The sequence below is a fragment of the Ochotona curzoniae genome, unplaced genomic scaffold (genome assembly GCF_017591425.1).
Source record: "Ochotona curzoniae isolate NIBS_2020 unplaced genomic scaffold, NIBS_Ocur_1.0 contig_2688, whole genome shotgun sequence".
Lineage (NCBI taxonomy): Eukaryota > Metazoa > Chordata > Mammalia > Lagomorpha > Ochotonidae > Ochotona > Ochotona curzoniae.
The window spans coordinates 19,712,841-19,732,818 of NW_024465553.1; the positions used below are offsets into that span (position 1 = coordinate 19,712,841).

Consider the following 19,978-nt stretch of genomic DNA (forward strand, 5'->3'; position numbering starts at 1 on the left):
AGATTGACAGCGATTCATAACTGTTGCAATATCAACACCACTTGAGCAAGAACCTCAGAGCATGCCCTACACCCGGGACTTGGGGAGGGTGGGAAATTGGGTGGGCCTTCTCCCTTAATACCCCCCTTTTAAACATGAAGGTAACAATATGGAAAACATATTAGTATTATCCACTTTCCTGTAGCCCTTGAACCTTCTTACCCTAATTAACTATGTAAAGAATGTCAAAATAAAATTTATTAATAAGGAAAAAATAAATAAATAAATAAATAAATAAATAAATAAATAAATAAATAAATAAATAAATAAAAGAAAGGAAGATCTCTCATTCTCTCTCTCTCTGGTTTTTTTTTTTTTTTTTTTAGCTCTGTGTCTCCCTTTCCCATCACTAAGTCTATCAGTAAATACATCTCAAAAACAAAACTAAAGCAAATGTTTACCACAGGAACTGTGCAAAACAAGCAGTTTCATTTCTAGGTATTTACCCAAGAGAAATGAAAGAATATGCCCACAAAAACACCTACGTAATGATATTCACAGCAATATTATTCAAAATATCCTGAAACTAAAACAACTCAATGTGCACATCTATAGAAGTAGATAAACTGTGATGTTCTTATACCATAGGAATAAGAGGATTTAAACCTAAAGGAGATACTTCCCTGCGGTACAAATTATGGCCACACTACAAGTAAATCTCAAAAGTACTCCACTGGGGATAACACTGTGGGGCACTCAGCTAAGCTACCACTTGCAATGCTGGCATCTCATATTAGAGTGCAGTTCAAGTCCTGGCTGCTGCTTCTCATCCAGTTCCCTGTTAATGTTCCTGGGAAAGCCGCAGAAGATGGGTTAGCTAACTGGGCCCCTGCTACCCTGGTGGGAGTCCTGGATGGAGTTCCACGTTCCTGGCTTTGGCCTGGACCGGCTCCAGCTTCTACAAAGATTTGCAGAATGAAACAGCGGATGGATGAGGATCTCTTCGTTCACTGTGTTTTTCAAATAAATGCATAAGTCATACACACAAACACACATATACATGTATGTGTGTGAATATATATGTATCCAGAAGATATCAAAGAACTACATGCCTAGCCTACAGTGAAAGAAAAACGAACAATATGGGAGGGGACAACGTTTCCTGAGATAACAGAACATTCTTTTTTGTATCAAGACACTATTCATTAAATAACCCGTCTTTTCTTAGCGGTTACAATACTCCTTTGTTTCATCAGCTGAACTGGATGCCTGAATCTGTGTCTGGACTCTGCAGGCAGTCTCATTGGCCTGTCTGACCTCTCTATACGCTGCATTCCTCATAGAATGAAAATACTTATGGAAATCTGCCTTACAACAACCTCAACGCCACTGCCTTGTCGCACGGCTGTCGTCCAGAACTGTCTCAGCATTCTCACATACACATTCTTCCAAAACAATTTGTTAAATGGTCAGAATTTCAAAAAGTATTCTATTTAATTGGAATTAACACTGAATTCATGGGACACTTTGAGAAGCAAAATCTACAGGAACTATGGAGCTATTTTATATCTTGATGGAGTACAGATTACACAAGTGCACACTAATTTTCAGGCAAAAAAAAATGTACAGCTGATTTCAAAATGACTTATTTAGATTAAGAGTTCAGAATTATCATGTGGTCAAAGCAATTCATGAACACCTCCCGTTGTTTGGACTACCCTACAACAGGTATTGAAAAGGTAATTCCCAACGTAATAGTATTGGGCGGTAAGCAACTTTGAGAGATAGTAAGGTCATGAAGAAGCCGTCACAAATAGGACCGATACCCTTATAAAGAGAGACCTTAGAGACACAGCTCTCCTGTACTCTTCCCACCAGGTGAAACTGTAAGACAGCCGTCTACAAGCTGGAAAAGGCCACATCAGAGCCAAACCACACAGGCACCCTGATCTTCAGAACTGCAAGAAGCAAACTTCTGTTGTTTATTAAGCCACCAGCCTATGGTACTTCATTATGGCAGAGGGTCTAAGACATTTCCCTAAATTACAAATTACATACAAACTAATTTGCTTAGGCAAATTGACATAGGTCCAAGAACCAAGTGGACAATAGAAGGTCTAAATACTATTATCCTAAAGCACATTAGCAATGCTCTAGATTCCAAAAATCTCCAGAAACAACATGTAAAAATACAATGAAAAACAATAGCAAATATAAATAAAGACAAAATTAGGAAACAACAGAGATCAAGACATACACAAAGTAATAACAAAGTGTTATATAACAAAACACTTTAAAAACTCAAGATTAGCTGAATATAAATATTATTAAATCCATTCAGTAATTTCCCATAATGTCCATTTTCTACAGACTACTTTTTTTGTGTGTAGAAATCAAGTCTTATAAAGCAAAAATAAAAAACAGTGTCAAATAACTGGGAAAATGTTCACAGTACAAGTATTTATCTGGACAATAAGACACTGGACTCTATGCATGTTACATGCTTGCAATGAAGGAATCATGACTGAATATGAACTGTACTACTGCAACAATGTGGAGGAATCCAACATGGGGGAGGGTTTGGGGGAATCCCAGAGCCTATGAAACTATGTCATAAATTAAAAAAAAAAAAAGAATTCTTTCCTCACGCACTGCTTCCTGTCAATTCTGATCAGCAATCTTCTTCTTTACTTTCATTTTGCTAATGACTTCTAAATGTATTATTAACTCACTTGACTATAAAATATCAACAATGCACTGTACAAGTGTAAACAAACCCCATCTTCACCAAGCCCAGTGTTTCCAATCCTGCGCATTAGTGCCACTCTCTCGTCCTATTCTCCTAGACCCTACTCTGCCTCTGCTCTCTACTCAAGTTATCCCCATTTACATTTGTGCGACCCAATTTGAAACACTACATTCTGTTGTGACCACCCCTCACTTCAATGTCCTTCATGCTAGAGTCAAGTCTTCTTCTAAAATGCAACTTTAATAATTTGTTTGCCTTTCAGGTATACTGCTGGTCTTTGATCTTCATCCTAACACATTCAAGATGAAAGATATTGCATAGTCCAGGCCTTATCCTCCCAGTCTTACTGCAGGCCATCTTCCCTCATTTAACCTACCCTCATTTAATCTATTTTAACTAGCAATGAGGGAGCCCAGGACTACAACAGGCTGGAATGACCCCTCCTGCAGCTCCTTGCCAACACAGAAAAGGGCAGAAGGATGTCATTAATGACAAGATCTAGGTTTCAATAAAAGCAAGACAGAAAGGCTCCAGAAGACTGCCCCTGGCCTTCACTGCCCCCTTGACCCTCAAGGAAGGCCCCTAGCCGCCACAGTAACTAATGTGGAACAATTCTCTGTTCCCTGGTGATAACGTGGTAGACCTCCGCAGCGTGGCTGCTCTATTTCTACCAGTGACTCCCATGCTGCTTGGAGCTTTTCTTTCTCTTACTCGTATCTGCTTTCACCATTAAATCTGGTTTCATAAACTGTCATCAATACCGGGCCACAAAAACTGGCTTATCTCACCAGCTTTCATGGAAGAACAATTCTAAATTACTTATTGTTCCCTCTACACACTGTCTTTTGCTCTGCATGACTCAACTAATTCTTATTTAGCTTTCAAATTTTGGCTGAAGTCTCCCACCACCAAACTACCTCAACCCCCTAGTGAGGAAATTATCTTTAATTCCTTTTGGCTAAATAATGCAAGCTTACTTTTTATATCCATGGCACTCCAATTTGATAGCCATCGTTACTCTGTACTAAACATATGGATTTATTTGTTAATCAAAGCTAACCTTTAATCGCCTTAAAAGCAGGAAGTAATTTTTAGCATACCCTGATACATTTAACAACTGAGGCAAGGAAGCTAAATTTTCGTAGTCCTTTCAACTATATTATGCTTTGTCTTAAATTAATGATTTCTAAAAACTCAGAGGAGTATGCCTGAGGTTGAAAGTTTCTGTAAAAAGATGAAAATTTTCATGTTTACAATTTGAAAATAACATTGCTTATAAGGCTCATCTACACTGTTCTAACACAATGATATTAATTGCTAGTGTATTTTTATTAGCATGTGTCTTGTATTTCCTTAGCTTGCTTCTGTGAGTTTAATGAAACAATGAAAAAGAGTAGTTATATAAATTCTTAACTCAAAATTAAAAAAAATTTCAAATTCTGCAACTTCCATGCCTATCCCTATTCCACTTGAGCTTAGACTCAATAACCTGTTTCTACGTTTTTTTTTTTAAGAGATGTATTTATATATCTGAAAGGCAGAGTTACAGAGCTTGGCTAAAATGGTGGGTGCTGGGCCAGATGGCAGCCAGGAGCCAGGGACTGCTTTTACATCTCACACATGGGAGCAGGAGGTCAGCACTTGGTCAACCTCTGCTGTGTTCCCAAGTGCATTAGCAGGGAGCTGCATCAGCAGTGGAGCGAGACTCGAACTGGCACCTACAGGAGATGCTGGCAATTGCAGGTGGCAGGATTGCCTGTCAGACCTCAATGCCAGCCCGTTTCTAAGGTTAGCCCATGATTACTGCAAGGAAAAGAATTTTTTTTTTTAATAGCAGTTAACTGTTAGGGTTACTTTAAAATTCAAACTAAATGAGAACCATGTTTGGCCTATGGAGACATGAAAATTAATGCTAACGTGGCACGTGGTAGGGAAGGGTAATCATTAGGAGAGACCGAGAGAGGGATCTTCCATCCGCTGTTTTATTCCTCAAATGGCTGTAATGGCCAGAGCTGGGCCTGTCAGAACCTGGGAGCCAGGAACTTCTTTCAGATCTCCCACTGGGTGATTCTAACATCCTCTGCAGCTTTCCCAGTCCATCAGTAGGGGGCAGGACTGAAAGTTGACCATCAGGTACTAGAAACAGAGTCCACAAGGGATGCCAGCAGTACAGCCAGGAGATGAGCTTGCTAAGCCACCGCAGCAGTCCCAACACAATGAAGGTTAAAGAACAAATACACTAGCATGTGTTGCTCACCTTTAAAGCTCCATAGCACAATCCATACAGTAAGGCAACAGCCACAATGCTACAGACACAGCTGTACAGTGCTGCAAGCAGGCTGGTCGTGGCTGAAAGGAAGGAAGAAAGATACTAGTCATCTGTAAATATCCACAGATGTTAAAAAGTTACTAAAAAGCATTTAGGATGCTACAGTTAATACAGTTAAATATCTACTAATTTGATATTTTCTTTAAATTCAGTTAGTTTCAAAAGATTTTGACATGACAAAGATCTGCTGTCCTTACTCTGCTTCTAAACAAAAATAACTTTGTATTAGAAGTAATGAACATTAATATGTAGCAGAAAGAAATTACGCCTGTACTGTATTATATTTGAACAATATATCTCACATTGATAAAAAGTACTGGATAATAAAGTCTACAGAGGCCTGGGAAGAAATTGACCATGTATTAATTAATTGTATGACCACGTGTTAATTAATTCACTTGCTAATTACTGACAAGACAATCACCAAAACAAAACAAAACAAAAAATCCAATGAGATTGTTAGTAATAAAGAATAGAACAATTAAAGATCTAGATTTATTTTTAAACTACGGATGACAGATTTTCTTTAGTGGTAATTTTAGATGATGATCATACAAGAAATATGTAGAAAGAAATTGCTTTACAAAATATAAAGCTCTCAACATCTTGCACAAGCTTGTAAATTACTAAGTCCCCTATTATTAATAACCTACACTATGCTTTCCCCACAGTATCTGCATGAATTTAAAACCCACACTAGTATGTAAATACTAGCACTGCCTTTCATCCATTTAATCATGCGGATTACAGAATTAGCTTTGACTTAATTTACATGTCTTCATATACATGGGAAGGCTTCATTTCTATTTAAAATTTAAGCTATAATATCAACATTATCAGTAGAGATGATTTAAATGCACATAACTGGAAGATGAATGAGGAATGCTAAATGTGAGATATGAAAATCATTATAAAGTTTCAATAATCTCCTTCATTTTCATATATTTTCTCTAGCCAGCACATTCACCTTTTAGTAAAGCCATAAACCACCTAAACTAAATAATGTTGTATTTTAATCATCGTGGCTAAGAGATTGCTTTCAAGTTCTGCAAAACACTGACCATTTTAGAGTAACAGTGTGTTCTCAACTCATTTTTTTCACACAACACATACATATGGGAACAGGATTTCACCTGCTGGTTAAGAGGTCTACATCCTACATTCAAGTGTCTGCATTTGAAACAGTTTCAGCTTCTCTCTCTCTCTCTCTCTCTTTTTTTTTTAAAGATTTATTTATTCATATTGGAAAGGCAGATCAAATTTATGGAGAGAAAGAGATACAGAAAGATCTTCCAAATGCTGGTTCACTCCCCAAATGGCCACAACAGCTGGAGCTGAAGCCAGGAACCAAGATATTCTTCTGGGTCTCCCAAGCAGGTGGGTCGCAGGGCTTTGAGCCATCTTCCACTGCTTTCCCAGGTCAGAAACAGGGAAGTGGAGCAGCCAGGACATGAACCAGCACCCACACTGGCCCTTGCAAGGTGAGGACTTAGACTCTTGTATCCCATCAATGCAGACCTCTGGGAAGCAACACTGATGTTTCAAATAACTGGGTTCCTGTCATTCACATGGGAGGCCTGGTCAGAAGTCCTGCTTCCAGCGTCAGTATCATCTAGTCCCATCTGTTGTAGGCTTTTAGGGGATGCATGAGTAAATGAGAGCTCTCTGCCACCCTAACAAATTACATACACATATACATACACATGAATAAATTCATCAAGTATATCAATTCGTATCTACAAATTCTACTCTAAAAGCAGTGTTCTCTAAAACTTATTTAGCAAAATATTTTCAGATTCTGGTTTTGCTGTTTTCATTCTAATGACACAGCAAACTATAGAAACATGTCACATAAAGAAATGGGTTCAAAATCCAAATCTACTAGTAATCTATCTGGGACAGATGACCATTCCCCAAGTTCCCCAAGTCCACAGGCCCTGTGCAATCTCACAATGACTTCCTCTCAGACACTGTTGTACCACTTCTTACACTTGTACTAATGTAGCAGACTTGACTACTTTTTCTTATGTACAAATGAATGACTTCTCAGTCTTTATTTGTCAGTTTTTTTTCTAATACCAACTATAATACTGTTTATTATTTAGTGATCTACAGAAGCAATGCTACAATTCGTAATTTCAGTACAAAAGCACTCACCATTACCACCAAAGATATGGATATCCAATTGTTCACAAAGGTACATGACAAATGTGTTGACCTGAGGCAGGAGACCAACGAAAAACACTACTGGGAAACAGAGAGTAAACACTAGAGAAGAGAGAAAAGCATATAAAAAATTATACTATATCCATTGTCTTGTTTATTAAAAGATATAAACAATGAAAAGGAATCCAAAAACTATTACGTCAATTTTAAATGACAGTGTTTAACATATTTTACTTAACTTGCTGGGTCTTAACATCTTTTCAACTATTAACACCTCTTAAAGTTATTTCAAACGTTTACCATAATGGGACCTAAGATAGAAAAACAAACAACAAAAATGCATTTCTACTGCACCTGCTTCAGGATAGATCATGTGTTAAGTTCATTAGTAGTGTCTCATTCATAATAGCTACAGGCTTGTGCTGCAAAGAAAATTACAGTAAACTGCAAACAGGCTAATTAAAACTATCTAACGCACATAACTCATCTATTCAGCAAATGAGCTGCTTGTACACAAACAGATTCACGTTTAACATCAAATATACTTTAACGACTCACCTATAACTAAATCCCTGGCTGATACGAACACCAATGGATTGGTGAGGGTTATTCCATATAATTTAAACTTAGTTGTTGTAAGATTTCTGCTGCCATAATCCAAGAGCCAGATAAGACCACAACATAAACAGAAATAAACTGGTCGACTGTAGGCAATAATACGATTATGACCCTGAAAGAGACATAAAATTCAGCTTAGTTAATTTTATGAATCATGACTAGCTACTGAGATCTCCAAAGGCTTATAGTCTAAGCATACACAATTTCTTAAAAGGAAATCTTTTTTTAAAAATTATTTTTGAGAGAGTGCATGATTCCCATACATTGAGTTCCTCCTCTAAACTCATGTAGAACCTGGAGAGAGGCTGGAGTCAGGAGCCAGGAATTCAGTTCCTGTGAGTCATCGCTCACTGCCCACAGGGAGTGCACAAGCAGAAACTGGAAGTCACTGGCAGCAGTCAGGATGAAACCCAGGCATTCTGCTACGTCATCAGAAAACATCCACAATGGAAGCAACCTTCTGATGGTTGCAGAGAAAACAACAAGAACACAAGGGCATGCTAAAATTTCACAGAAAAATCGAACTAAAAGTATAAGCTTACTCAGGGGTAGAATTTTTTTTTTGTAATACATGGAGAATGAATATTATGAAAAACACTGCACTGACTTTAAAAATTTGCACTGAAAACTGTTTAATTCTAACTTCCATGAACTTCTGGCAATAACCTCACAAAACGGAGGAAGAACAGAATAAACCCTGAGATACAAGGCCAAGATTAAGGTATTGATATAAACTCATTTTTAGTTTGTATAAATATGGATACAGGACAAGCAAGACACATGAAATTATTTGCCTATTTATCTGTTAACTGTAATAGAAGAGAAAACAACAAGCATTACGTAGAGCAGCAGTCCTGGAGGGATTAGGAGGGCTTGTTCTTTAGAGCTCAGTTGGCAATGTCTAGACACAGTTTTGTTGCCCATCTGGAGCGGGGATGTTATCAACATCTAGTGGGTGCCAGTCTGCACAGGATACAGCCTCCACTCTCAGCTAATTAATATTACAGGGTTTTGAGAAACCCTGCAGACACTACCTTTGTCCAAAAGACTAAAGTTAATAACATAACTAGCAACAGGATAAATCAACTTTATGTAATTCTTGATATTGTATGCTGAGAATATTACTTTCAGAGTATTCCTATCTGAAAATCCACACAATAACAGAGAAACATCAGAAAAACTCAAGTAAAGGGAGAGTCTACAAAGCAACATTTTAACACCAGGAAACAGAAATACTGAGGAACTGCTCCAGATTAAATGAGATGTAAGAGAGCAACCACATAACCAGGGCAACTTCCTGTTTTTCAATATTCAAAACGTAGTAAATGGAACTAATCAAGTAATCATCCATGTATATCAGTCATTGTTACCTCACTGATATGTTTCTTATATGAAAACATAAATTGTTCTCCTCATTTTTAACCAAGACTTGAAGCACAGCAGTTTCCCTTCATGCTAATAAATCATCTATAAAGCAAATCAAAACTTGCATGATGAAGTAACATAAATCTTAATTCAACCTCACAGATGCTCAGAAAAATGTACCAACTTATCTTGATGAACGTTAGAAACTGTAAGATAGAGCCACTTGAAGAACGACTTACATGTCTGGGAGAAGAAGAATCTGGCTGAACGCTCTAATAAAAAAACAAAAAGACAGATCTTAGTCCTGAGGACACAGTTACTTTGTGACATTCAAAATGCCTAAAATGATTCCAACTGAATATTTCACAACCAAGAAATAATCTACATGAATTCTGCCTTTATGATGAAGCATCAGTACCAAATACAGCTGTCACTGTGAACTTAAAAACACCTCAAATCTTTTCTGACTCTTACTACTTATTTTGTTATATGCAAATTAGCAATTTATACTTAACGCTTCTGAAATGGCATGCTAACAGATTCATCTCACTGCTTGGCAAAATATCCCACCTAAATATAGTTATGGTAAATTCTCCCTCGTGGGACATTATTTCAATCAGGAGTTGCATAGTAACACAGGTTAGATTATTTTTAAATTCTATACGGCTTTTTTTCAAAATTCTAGTTCTCCCTACAAATTCCAAGCTTACAACATGAGTCAATGGTATTTTTATCTGTACTCTACTTCAAAATAATATAGCATATTCAGCAGTTAACTTCCCAAACATTACAAAAGTAGCATACAATCACTTCTGAGATCATGATCCTTGTCCCAGTTCCCACCCAAAGGTATGGCAAACAATTTTACAAGGATGCTCAATCACCACCCTGTACTTCTTTCTACAGTGGACCAGATTCAATGAGTCTGGCACTTGGCCCTTGGCTGGAATAGAGATCAGATTATCTTTAAATTTTGTGAACTTCAACATTATTCTCTAAAAGCTTTTATTCCTGCCTCTTTTGTTTCTGTTTTTACATTACTATCCTTCGAGTCAACTAGATTCAAAAACCTCAATCACTTGCAATGTTTTCCATATTTGACCAAAATTAACATGAAGGCAGGGGATCAAAATACTAGGAAAAGGCCTTTAGAGAATGGAGTGAACTTAAAAAGTTTAAGGCAAATACAGGATGTATTAAGGTGGTTGAAATGAAAGCTGAAAAGGAAAGCTATTAACTTTAACATGGAACCAGCAAAGTAATCCAAGGCATTTGTTTCCACACTTGTCAGGCATCAAGAAAAAAGCTGTAGAGAGGAACCAAGATTTTGAGTTGTCAAAACCAAAACAACTGGAAAACACTAATCAGAAAATGATACTATGATACTTCCTTATTTTTTCAAAGATTTATTCATTCTGAAAGCAGAGTTAGGAAGGAGAAGGAGGGGAGGGGAAACAGACGGGGAAGGAGAAATCTTCCTTCAGCTGGTTTATGCCCCAGATGATTGCAACAAGCAGGCCTGAGCTGACCAAAGCCAGGAACTTCATCTGGGTCTCTCCCTTATGGATGGTAGGAGCACAAACATGTGGGCCAGCTTCTGCTGCTGTTCCCAGACTACTAGCATGGGGCTGGCCCAGGGAAGCAGCCAGATCTTGAACTGGGGCCCTTATGGGATGCTGTCATCAGAAGCATTGCTTTTACATGCTACATCACAACATCAGCCCCAACACTGTGCTGTTCCAAGAACTACCTGTTAGTTGTACAGGATGGAAAGTTGGAAAAGGGGTAAAAATATCAAGATAAAATATGTACATAATTCATATACAGGGAAAATAAGTCAAGTAATGAGAGAATGACTTCAGGGAAATTAATCTTAACTGAAGGTCAAACAAAACTCCAGGGAATGCTCTTAAATGAAAGCCACTGAATGAACAAAGAGGCATCAACAAAGTGCATGGTTGTTCTTATTTTAACAAATATACAAACATTTTTAAAAGATTTATTTTTATTTGAAAGGCAGATTTACAAAAAGAAGAGACAGAGAGAAAAATCTTCCATTGCTGGTTCACTCCCAAAAGGCCACAATGGCCAGAGCTGAGCCCATCCAAAGTCAAGAACCAGGAGCTGGGCCCGACGGCGTGGCCTAGCGGCTAAAGTCCTCGCCTTGAACATACCAGGATCCCATATGGGCGCTGGTTCTAATCCAGGCAGCTCCACTTCCCATCCAGCTCCCTGCTTGTGGCTTGGGAAAGCAGTCAAGGACGGCCCAGAGCTTTGGGACCCTGCACCTGCCTGGGAGACTCAGAAGAAGTTCCTGGATCCTGGCTTCAGATCGGCCGTGGCGGCTCACTTGGGGAGTGAATCATTGGACGGATGATCTTCCTCTCTGTCTCTCCTCCTCTATGTATATCTGACTTTCCAATAAATGATAAATCTTAAAAAAAAAAAAAAAAAAAAAAAGAAGAAGAAGAAGAACCAGGAGCTTCAAAAAAAAGAACCAGGAGCTTCTTCCAGGTCTCCCACACCATACAAGGGCTCATGGACTTGGGCCCTCCTCTGCTGCTTTCCCAAGCCACAAGTAGGCAGCTGGATGGCAAGTGGAGCAGCCAGCACACAAACTGGTAACCGTATGGGATACAGGCGCTTACAAGCTGAAGACTATTCTGTAGAGCCACCATGCTGGCTCCCAAACATCTTTTACTTCAAGGAAAGTCTCTAGGAAGCTTCACCTACATGTAATTATGGTTTTGTGTTAAGTTTATATTCTCCTTTTGCTCTAAACATAATCTCAGGTAAACACTCATATAATCTCGGGTAAAGTCAATCTACAATTTACTACAATCCAACCAATGGTGTCAAAACCTCTGCCTTGTACTAGAAAAATTATCCCACCATGTAAGAAGAGAAGATGCTGATACCTTAAGCAGTGAGTACTGACAGCTGGCTATTACCAGGCAGAACTGGAAGACCCAAATATCTCTGAAGAAGCCTTGTATGAGAAGCACGGATCCCAAAAAAGCCACAAGAATAGCCAAAATAACGGCAAGCACATTTTCCAGGATCTCACGATTTCTGTAGGTGGAAAGGTTTTTGAGTTAGTATCGGATCATAAAATTAAGAAACCAACCAGACTGGGAAAAAAAAAAAAAACCAAGACAGTAATACAAACAGTTCATGATTCATGATACAGTTGCTGAGATGCCTCGTTACTACTGGGTTTAGAGAAGGTCTTGGAACATACTGAAAAAGAAGCCAGTTTCATGCGGACACAAAACAAATTATTATGCATAAATAAACATGCCATGAAAACATATCATAGTTTTGCTTCCTACCCACAAAATCTTATTTAAGCATCTGCATGTCTGTCAACATAGCTAATCAATTTGGGTGGCAAATAAGATACACAAAGAAATAAGTTTAAGAAAAAATTTCAAAAATGCTGCTAGGAAATTAAAATGCTAATTTGCATGATAGACATTTGTAACCAAATTTTTATATCAAGTGGTTTTACCTTCTCCATCTTTTAGTCATCCAAAAAAGCTCTCTTTAGCATTAAGTACAGGGCCCGGCACGGTGGCGTAGTGGTTAAGGTCCTCGCCTTGCACGCCCAGGATCCCACATGGGCGCCGGTTCTATCCCGGCAGCCCCGCTTCCCATCCAGCTCCCTGCCTGTGGCCTGGGAAAGCAGTCGAGGACGGCCCAGGGCTTTGGGACACTGCACCCGTGTGGGAGACCCGGAAGAGGCTCCTGGCTTCGGAACGGCATAGTATCGGCCGTTGCGCTCACTTGGGGAGTGAATCATCGGACGGAAGATCTTCTCTGTCTCTCCTCTCTGTATATCCGCCTTTCCAGTAATAAAAATAAATCTTTAAAAAAAAAAGAATTAAGTACAAACTCTTACAACTTTGAGGATGAAGGCGATGACAAATCATCAATTATGCCTCAATCAAAGTTGCTGGGAACACTTGATTAAACTGATACTGCACAAGAAACAATATGATACCCAGGATGCAACAGTAATAGATGTGTCTTTCATAGCACACCAAAAATTAAGATTTTTTTTTTTTGTGAAATATCCAGAAAATATTTTATGTTAAAAGTCATGAATTTACAAATAGTAAAAGGGAAATATTCAGCACTTCTGCTATTAACTCTTCAAAGCAAGGAGGATACAAAGATCGGGTGCACACGAGGACACAAAATACATTATTTAGAGATAAACACAGGTTAAAAGAGACCCATAAACTAAAAAATGTTTTACTAATAATTCTCTGTGGCTGGTTTATCACTTGCTTATTTCTCACCTGAAAACTTTCCAAATACTTATTTTCTACAATGGGTAGAGAATTAACCTTAACACTCTAAAACTTATGCCATTTTATAATCATAACCTGGAACTAAAAGTTCATTAATGTCTCTGCACTATTTAATAGTTTTAGCAGATTAAAAATGTTCAGTAGTGTTTCTGACTCTATAAATTATTGGTACTTCTTTTGATCTTAGAATCGCAGGTACGTTATTCTAAACTTGTCATATCTAATAACTTTTTTTTCAGGTCAAGGCAAAATCTCTCTTTTAAAAAGATTTTATTTATTATTATCAGAAAGTCAGATATACAGAGAGGGCAGACAGAGAGAAAGATCTTCCTTCCACTGATTCATTCCCCAAGCAGTCACAATGGCTGGTACTGAACCAATCCAAAGCCAGGACTTTAGCCACTAGGCCACCGTGCCAGCCCCAATAGTCAATTAGTTTTAAGAGAGACATCTATCCTAAGGAAAAAATCTTAAGTGTCTAATCACACAATCTACGGTTTAGAGAAGTCTATTTTTCTAACATTCTCCTGCCACAAAGATTTCCTTCGACTTTGCCCATGGGAAGCTCCTCCCATTTTTCCGAGTTTGAAACTGTCCTCACTTAACTTTCATGTTGAAAAGGTAGTTTTACTGGGTATAAAGTTCTGAGTTAAATGGTTTGTTTTCTCTTAGTACCCAAAGATACTGAATGGCTTCCCATTTGCATTATTTCCAGTAACAACACTGATATCATTACTACCTTTGTTCCTCTGTACCTACATTTGTAGCTTTTAACTTTTTATTACTAGTATGAAGAATTATGTGCCTTTGTGTAGTCTACCTCACTTTTCTTGGGATTGGGGATCACTGAACTTCTTCAGTGTTGCTCTATATGTTTTCACCAAAATGAGAAAGTTACCCACTAATATTTAAAACTTTTTCTGTCTTCCCTTGAAGTTGGCATATATCAATTCTCCTTTTGATTTTATGCTGTGTTCACTGGAGTTACAGAACAGGTAAGAAACGTCTTTGCTTCACCGAGAACAGTTTCAATTTTTCTACAACATGTAATTCATCATTAATCCTACCTAGTGAACTTTGTTTTTTCACACACTGTTACATTCTACTGAAATAACCTTGATGTAGGACTTACTTTGTCTATGTCTCATGTTTCTACCTCACTTTCTTAACAGAGCATAGTTGTAACTGTTCTAGTGTCTGTATCTGCTAACTCTACCAGCTGTGCCGGATACAGATTGGGCTCAATTTACTTTTCTTTTCATAAGAGGTCACTTTTTCTCACTTCTTTGCAAAGCTGGTCATCTTTGATTAGATACCACTTGTGAAGCATAACTTGTTGAGTGGTGTGCTTCTGGATTCTTACCAATCTTCTTGAGTTTTACTGTGCTGTTTGGAAGTACAGGGATGCTGTTTCATCCCTCTTGTTAAGCAGGTCTGAGGTAGGGCATAAGCTACTGTTCAGGCAAGAGTTCCCTCAACACACTGAAAACCGTACTGTAAAACATCAAAATGTTGTTCAAAGGCCAGGAGCTACTTCCTTACACGGTCCTCTGCCTAGCCTCCCTGTTTCCTCTATCAGGATCTTACCAATGCTCTGCCGAACAGTGAAGGGCACCTGCTGACTTCTGAGTCTCTCTGAGCAACGCTCTCTTCTCTGATATCTTGTCTGATACATTCCAGCTTCCTCAGTCTCCCTGCACTCTCACCCCGCATCTCAACTCAAGCAGTCCCTTGGGCCATTTCCAGCACACCCTGCCTCTGCTACAGTTTATGAACTCTCTTAAAGTAACTAGATTGTTTTTCATCTCTCAAGGAAAACTGTCCTTGTTGTCAATCCCTCAATTTCTGGAAAAACCAGTTTCATACATTTTGTCTTGTTTGCGTTATTTGGCATGGAAGAATAAATCTAGTCTTTTTACTCCATGCTGGCCAGAAGTACCTGTTGGTCACTGGGTTGTAACAGACTAGTATGTCTATCATTAAGACAGCGGTGTTAACAGAGATAGAAGTTTCCTCTGATAACATTCACATCTGGATATCCTCTATACCTTAATGTCATCAACATCTCATATTCGATGGTCTTTAAGTTTCAGATCTGTAAGTCTTAGCACTGAAGTAAATAATTTCTTGGTACGGACATACTAAATTATAACAGAAAATATTTTTAATGGATTTAAGACAGTCAATGTTTGAAAGACTCATTACCTTAAGTTTTATCCCAAGAGGACTAAAACAGAAAACATTTTCCAACATGATAACCAGGTAAAAATCTCAATGGATAACTAGGAACATTTCAATTTAAAAATAAAATCTGCATAGCATAGATCATCAGGATCACACTACATTCTCACCTATCAAACAGGGCCAAAAGTGTGAGTCTGTCAAAATTAATGCCAATCCATAGCTGAGGCAGGATCCAAAAGCGGTAATAGTGTTTAACTTTTTGGGCAGCTTCTTCTGTTTGGCCATAAGTGTTTGCTAAGTCAGGGCTTAGATCAATGTCCTGTTGCTCCAATAAATCTGTATCGATGGTCAACAGTCTATTCAGTCGAATCTGTGGGAGAGAAAGCTGAAAGAAAGTCAGTGCTGACGCTGAAAGGCTTAAAATATCTTTAATCAAATCATGATTCAAGAACTACGAAATCAATTTGAAGCCTCCCTTAGTTCCTTAATTCTCTATTCCAGTCCAGTGTGTAAGCTTTATGATAATGATAAGAAACTACAGAATACTAAGTAAACAAAGCGAATTAGCCAACAGATTCTTTGGAAGGTTTTGTTATGAAAGATGTGAAACCTTAGGATTTTATAACTGCACTGTTGGTGAATCCACTCAAACCATTTTCAATGAACCTTTGATAGCATTTCTTCTCCCTGTTGTACAGTCTTTACTCAACGATGAATCTCACCTTTAGGTTCATGTCGGAATTCTTCCACATTTATTTACTCCTCTGATATTTACCATCATTTGTTAATGCTTTCCCAATTTTTTTGCTATTGCAGGAAACTATTTCTTTTAGATTTCACTCATCCACTTACCATCATTTTTCCCATCTTCTAAAAGTATCTGAATTGTTTCTGGGGTGTTGGTTTACTGGTTAAGACACCTATCCATTCCGTAACAGAGTAACTGGAATCCAGTCCCTGTCCAGCTCCTGCCTCCAGTTTCATGCTATACAGACTCTAGGATCCCAATCAGCAGGAAGTGGCACAAGTCAATGGACTCCTGCCCCTTACGTGGGGACCTCAACGGAGTTCCCGGCTCTTGGCTTTGCCCTGGCCCAGTCCTAGCCATCACAAGCCCCTAGGGAGTGAATCAGCAGATGACAGCTCCATGACTCTCAAATTAAAAAAATACAAAATAAATAAATTTAATTGGCACAACTTTAGGCAGCACTTTACTAACTGAAGGCTTCCATGCCACTTGTATGTGAAAACAATAAAAATAATAATCTTCCCACTTCTGCCTTCCTATGGAGTTCCTAAGAATATACAATAGCAAATAAAATGGGGGAAGGGGAGACATCCTTGCTTTTAAAACACTTAATGTGGGTCCAGCACAGTAGCCTAGTAACTAAATCTTTGCCTTACAAATGCCAGGATCCTATCTGACTGCCAGTTCATATCCCAGCTGCTTCACTTCCCTTCCAGCTACCTGTTTGTGGTCTGGGAAGGCAGTGGAGGACGGCCCAAGGACTTGGAATCCTGTGCCTACATGGGAGACTCAGAGGAAGCTGCTGACTCTGGGCTTCGGGATCGGCTCAGCTCCGGCTATTGTGGCCACTTGGGGAGCAACCCAGCAGATGGAAGACCTTTGTCTCTTTTTCTCTCTGTAAAAATCTGCCTTTCAAATTAAAAAAAAAAAAAAAGAATAGATCTTAAAAACAAATAAATAAAACCATGTGATGTTAATGAGATGGAGGTGACATCTGTGAAATCAGCTTGCCATATGGGTGCTGGTTCTAGTTCCAGCTGCTCCACTTCCTATCCAAGCAATGGCCTGGGAAAGTAGCAGAAGATGACCCAAATGTCTGGGCTCTTGTTATCCACCTGGGAAACCAGACGCAGCTCTGGCTCTTGGCTTTGGCTTCAAGCAGCCCTGGCTGCTTTGGCCATTCGTGTAGTGAACCAGAGGATGGAAGATTGTCTCTCTTTCTCACTCTCTCTCTTTCTGTCTTTACATCTCTTTCTAAATCTAATAATAAATAAATCCTTAACTCAATGAGTAAATAAAACAAAATACTTAAAATCTGTTTTCCATTTCTATCTCTATTGACAAATTATTTCTCAGAACAATTTTTTTTCTCATTAAGGTTTCTAAACTGTGACACTCTATACCTTAGATACCAGTAGCATTCCTCCAACTACGATATGCAGAAACTTTCAGATATTTTCATCAAATATCCACATGTTGAAAATTGCTGCTTTTGCCAATTCACAGCTACACCCTTAGAATTATACTCATAATTGCATTTCCATGAGTAGGCATTTGGTGTAGTGGTTAACATGACGTAGAACACTCACTTCCCAGAACAACCATATAACCATGCTCCTCAGTCTAGCTTCCTGCTAACGTGCACCACACGAAGCATCATCTGATTGCTACAGTAGCTTATTCCATCTTACACACAGGCAGCCTGGACCGAGATATGGCTCCCAGCACTGGCTTGCCCCCATCTTAGCTGTTGTGGTCACGTAAAAATGAACCAGCAGATAGGTTCAAAATGTATAAAAATAGTTCATTAAACTTTATGGTGTTTTACTTTTGTTTCTCATTAAAGGATTTACAAGAGGAGATCCTCTGGACAGCAAAGGTGATTTCCCCAGTTTTCAACAAAAATGACATGCTGTAACTTCACTGATTCTTCTGATTTATACATATTTATAGAAATGTTTAATATGAAAATATAGTACAACATAAAAATACAGAAAAACCTACCACATCATGTGGATAAAAGCGAACTGAGGTAGAACTGGATACATGAGAATCCGTGTCACTAAAATAGAACAAGAAAGGCTTTAGGAATTAAAATACAGCTTGCGAAGCAGTAGAAAGAAAAATCCTTCAACAATTCAACGATATTTGCACTAGTTTCACTTTTCCATATAAACTTCTAAACACAAAAACAGCGTACACTGTGAGCGCTAAGGTCTATTCTAACCTCTTCAACTGGTATCCTGGACAGATTATCTTCTGATGACAGCAGCTCGTGTGGCACAAGGCTCTTGTGAACGTGTTTAAATAACCAGACATAATAAATCTAAGCTATAATACGGCAGCCTCGGACATGACAATTCGGTTTTCACATTTAAGTAAACCCTGGATTGCAAAACATAAGGGTTTGCCATATTTATGATGTGAGCAATTGTTCTCCCAAGTTACACTAAACCAGAGTAAGTATTTCCATTCCTCCCTTTCCCTACAGTTTTCAGCACTGTACAATAAGGTAATGCTCCAACTTCAAAATCTGTTGATGAGTACATTCTGAACTAGGTGAAAGGAGCTTAGAGAAACTAATTACTGCTATTAGCTTATATTTTCAGCAGTCCTCTTGCATCAATTGGATCTTCAAACTTTAAAAACAAGTAAATTGTCCACAGGTTGTGACCCATTAATAAAGCAAAGTCCTAAAATAAGAATCAAGTGACGCTTTTCAGGAGAGTATGCTGGCTCATCAATATGGAATCCAAAGCAGGAACCTGAATACATGAGGAAAAGTAAAACTGCAGGAAGCAAAACTAACATTTTAAAATGGTAATTTATATGATAAAGATTTCTAATTTATCTGCTTTTCTTCTAGTTTCCTTATATTTTACCAACGCCTAACAGAAAAAAAGTAAAATGTGACTTGACGCACATTTTAACACACTCCTAAAACAGAGAAATTTTTCATTAAACACAACAAAAACTTCCAACTAAAATAAATGCTGAATATTAATAAAGGTATGTGAAAAAAGTCCTTAACAAGGAAATAAATTTTTAATTATACTTAAGAGAAGTAATTAATATGAGTTTGAACTCTGTAATGTAAACCCTTTTTTGATATGCTTTCTTCCATCCTGTAATACAGAAACAGCACAAAATCTATAATTAAATTTGAAATTGTGCAGATACATACTTTCCTATTACAATAATTATAGGAAGCTTAAATATTTTTAAACATACATAATAATTTTTATTAATGATGCTTACATTTTCACAGAATAAAATTCTAGCTTAATTCTCTGCAAACAATGTAATATGGCAAATATTTAAGTGAAATTTGGTTGATATAAGTATGTTTTCCAAATATTCTTTGCATCTGACATGGTGACTACAGTTAATAAAAATGCTGTGTACACCTGAAAGTAATTACTAGATTTTAAATTTTCTTACTACTAAAAAAAAAAAGGAATTATTTCAGGAAACAGATGTATCAGTTAAGTCAATTTAGGAATTCTACAACAGATAAAATATTT

At 37.9% G+C, this 19,978-nt stretch overlaps 1 protein-coding gene across 3 annotated transcripts in view; it reads right to left on the reverse strand.

Moving 5' to 3' along the window:
- Positions 1–19,978, reverse strand: part of PCNX1 (pecanex 1) — a 143,718-nt gene that overhangs the window by 44,380 nt on the left and 79,360 nt on the right. For 2 of the 3 annotated variants that reach the window (XM_040975358.1, XM_040975357.1), the window contains 7 exons: positions 18,459–18,516; positions 15,874–16,091; positions 12,125–12,278; positions 9,446–9,478; positions 7,782–7,953; positions 7,215–7,325; positions 4,986–5,077 (listed from right to left, as the gene is read on the reverse strand). In XM_040975358.1, the coding sequence (XP_040831292.1) occupies positions 4,986–5,077; positions 7,215–7,325; positions 7,782–7,953; positions 9,446–9,478; positions 12,125–12,278; positions 15,874–16,091; positions 18,459–18,516 (838 nt within the window). The remainder of the gene's footprint in view (positions 1–4,985; positions 5,078–7,214; positions 7,326–7,781; positions 7,954–9,445; positions 9,479–12,124; positions 12,279–15,873; positions 16,092–18,458; positions 18,517–19,978) is intronic. The other variant, XM_040975359.1, reaches the window with a different exon arrangement.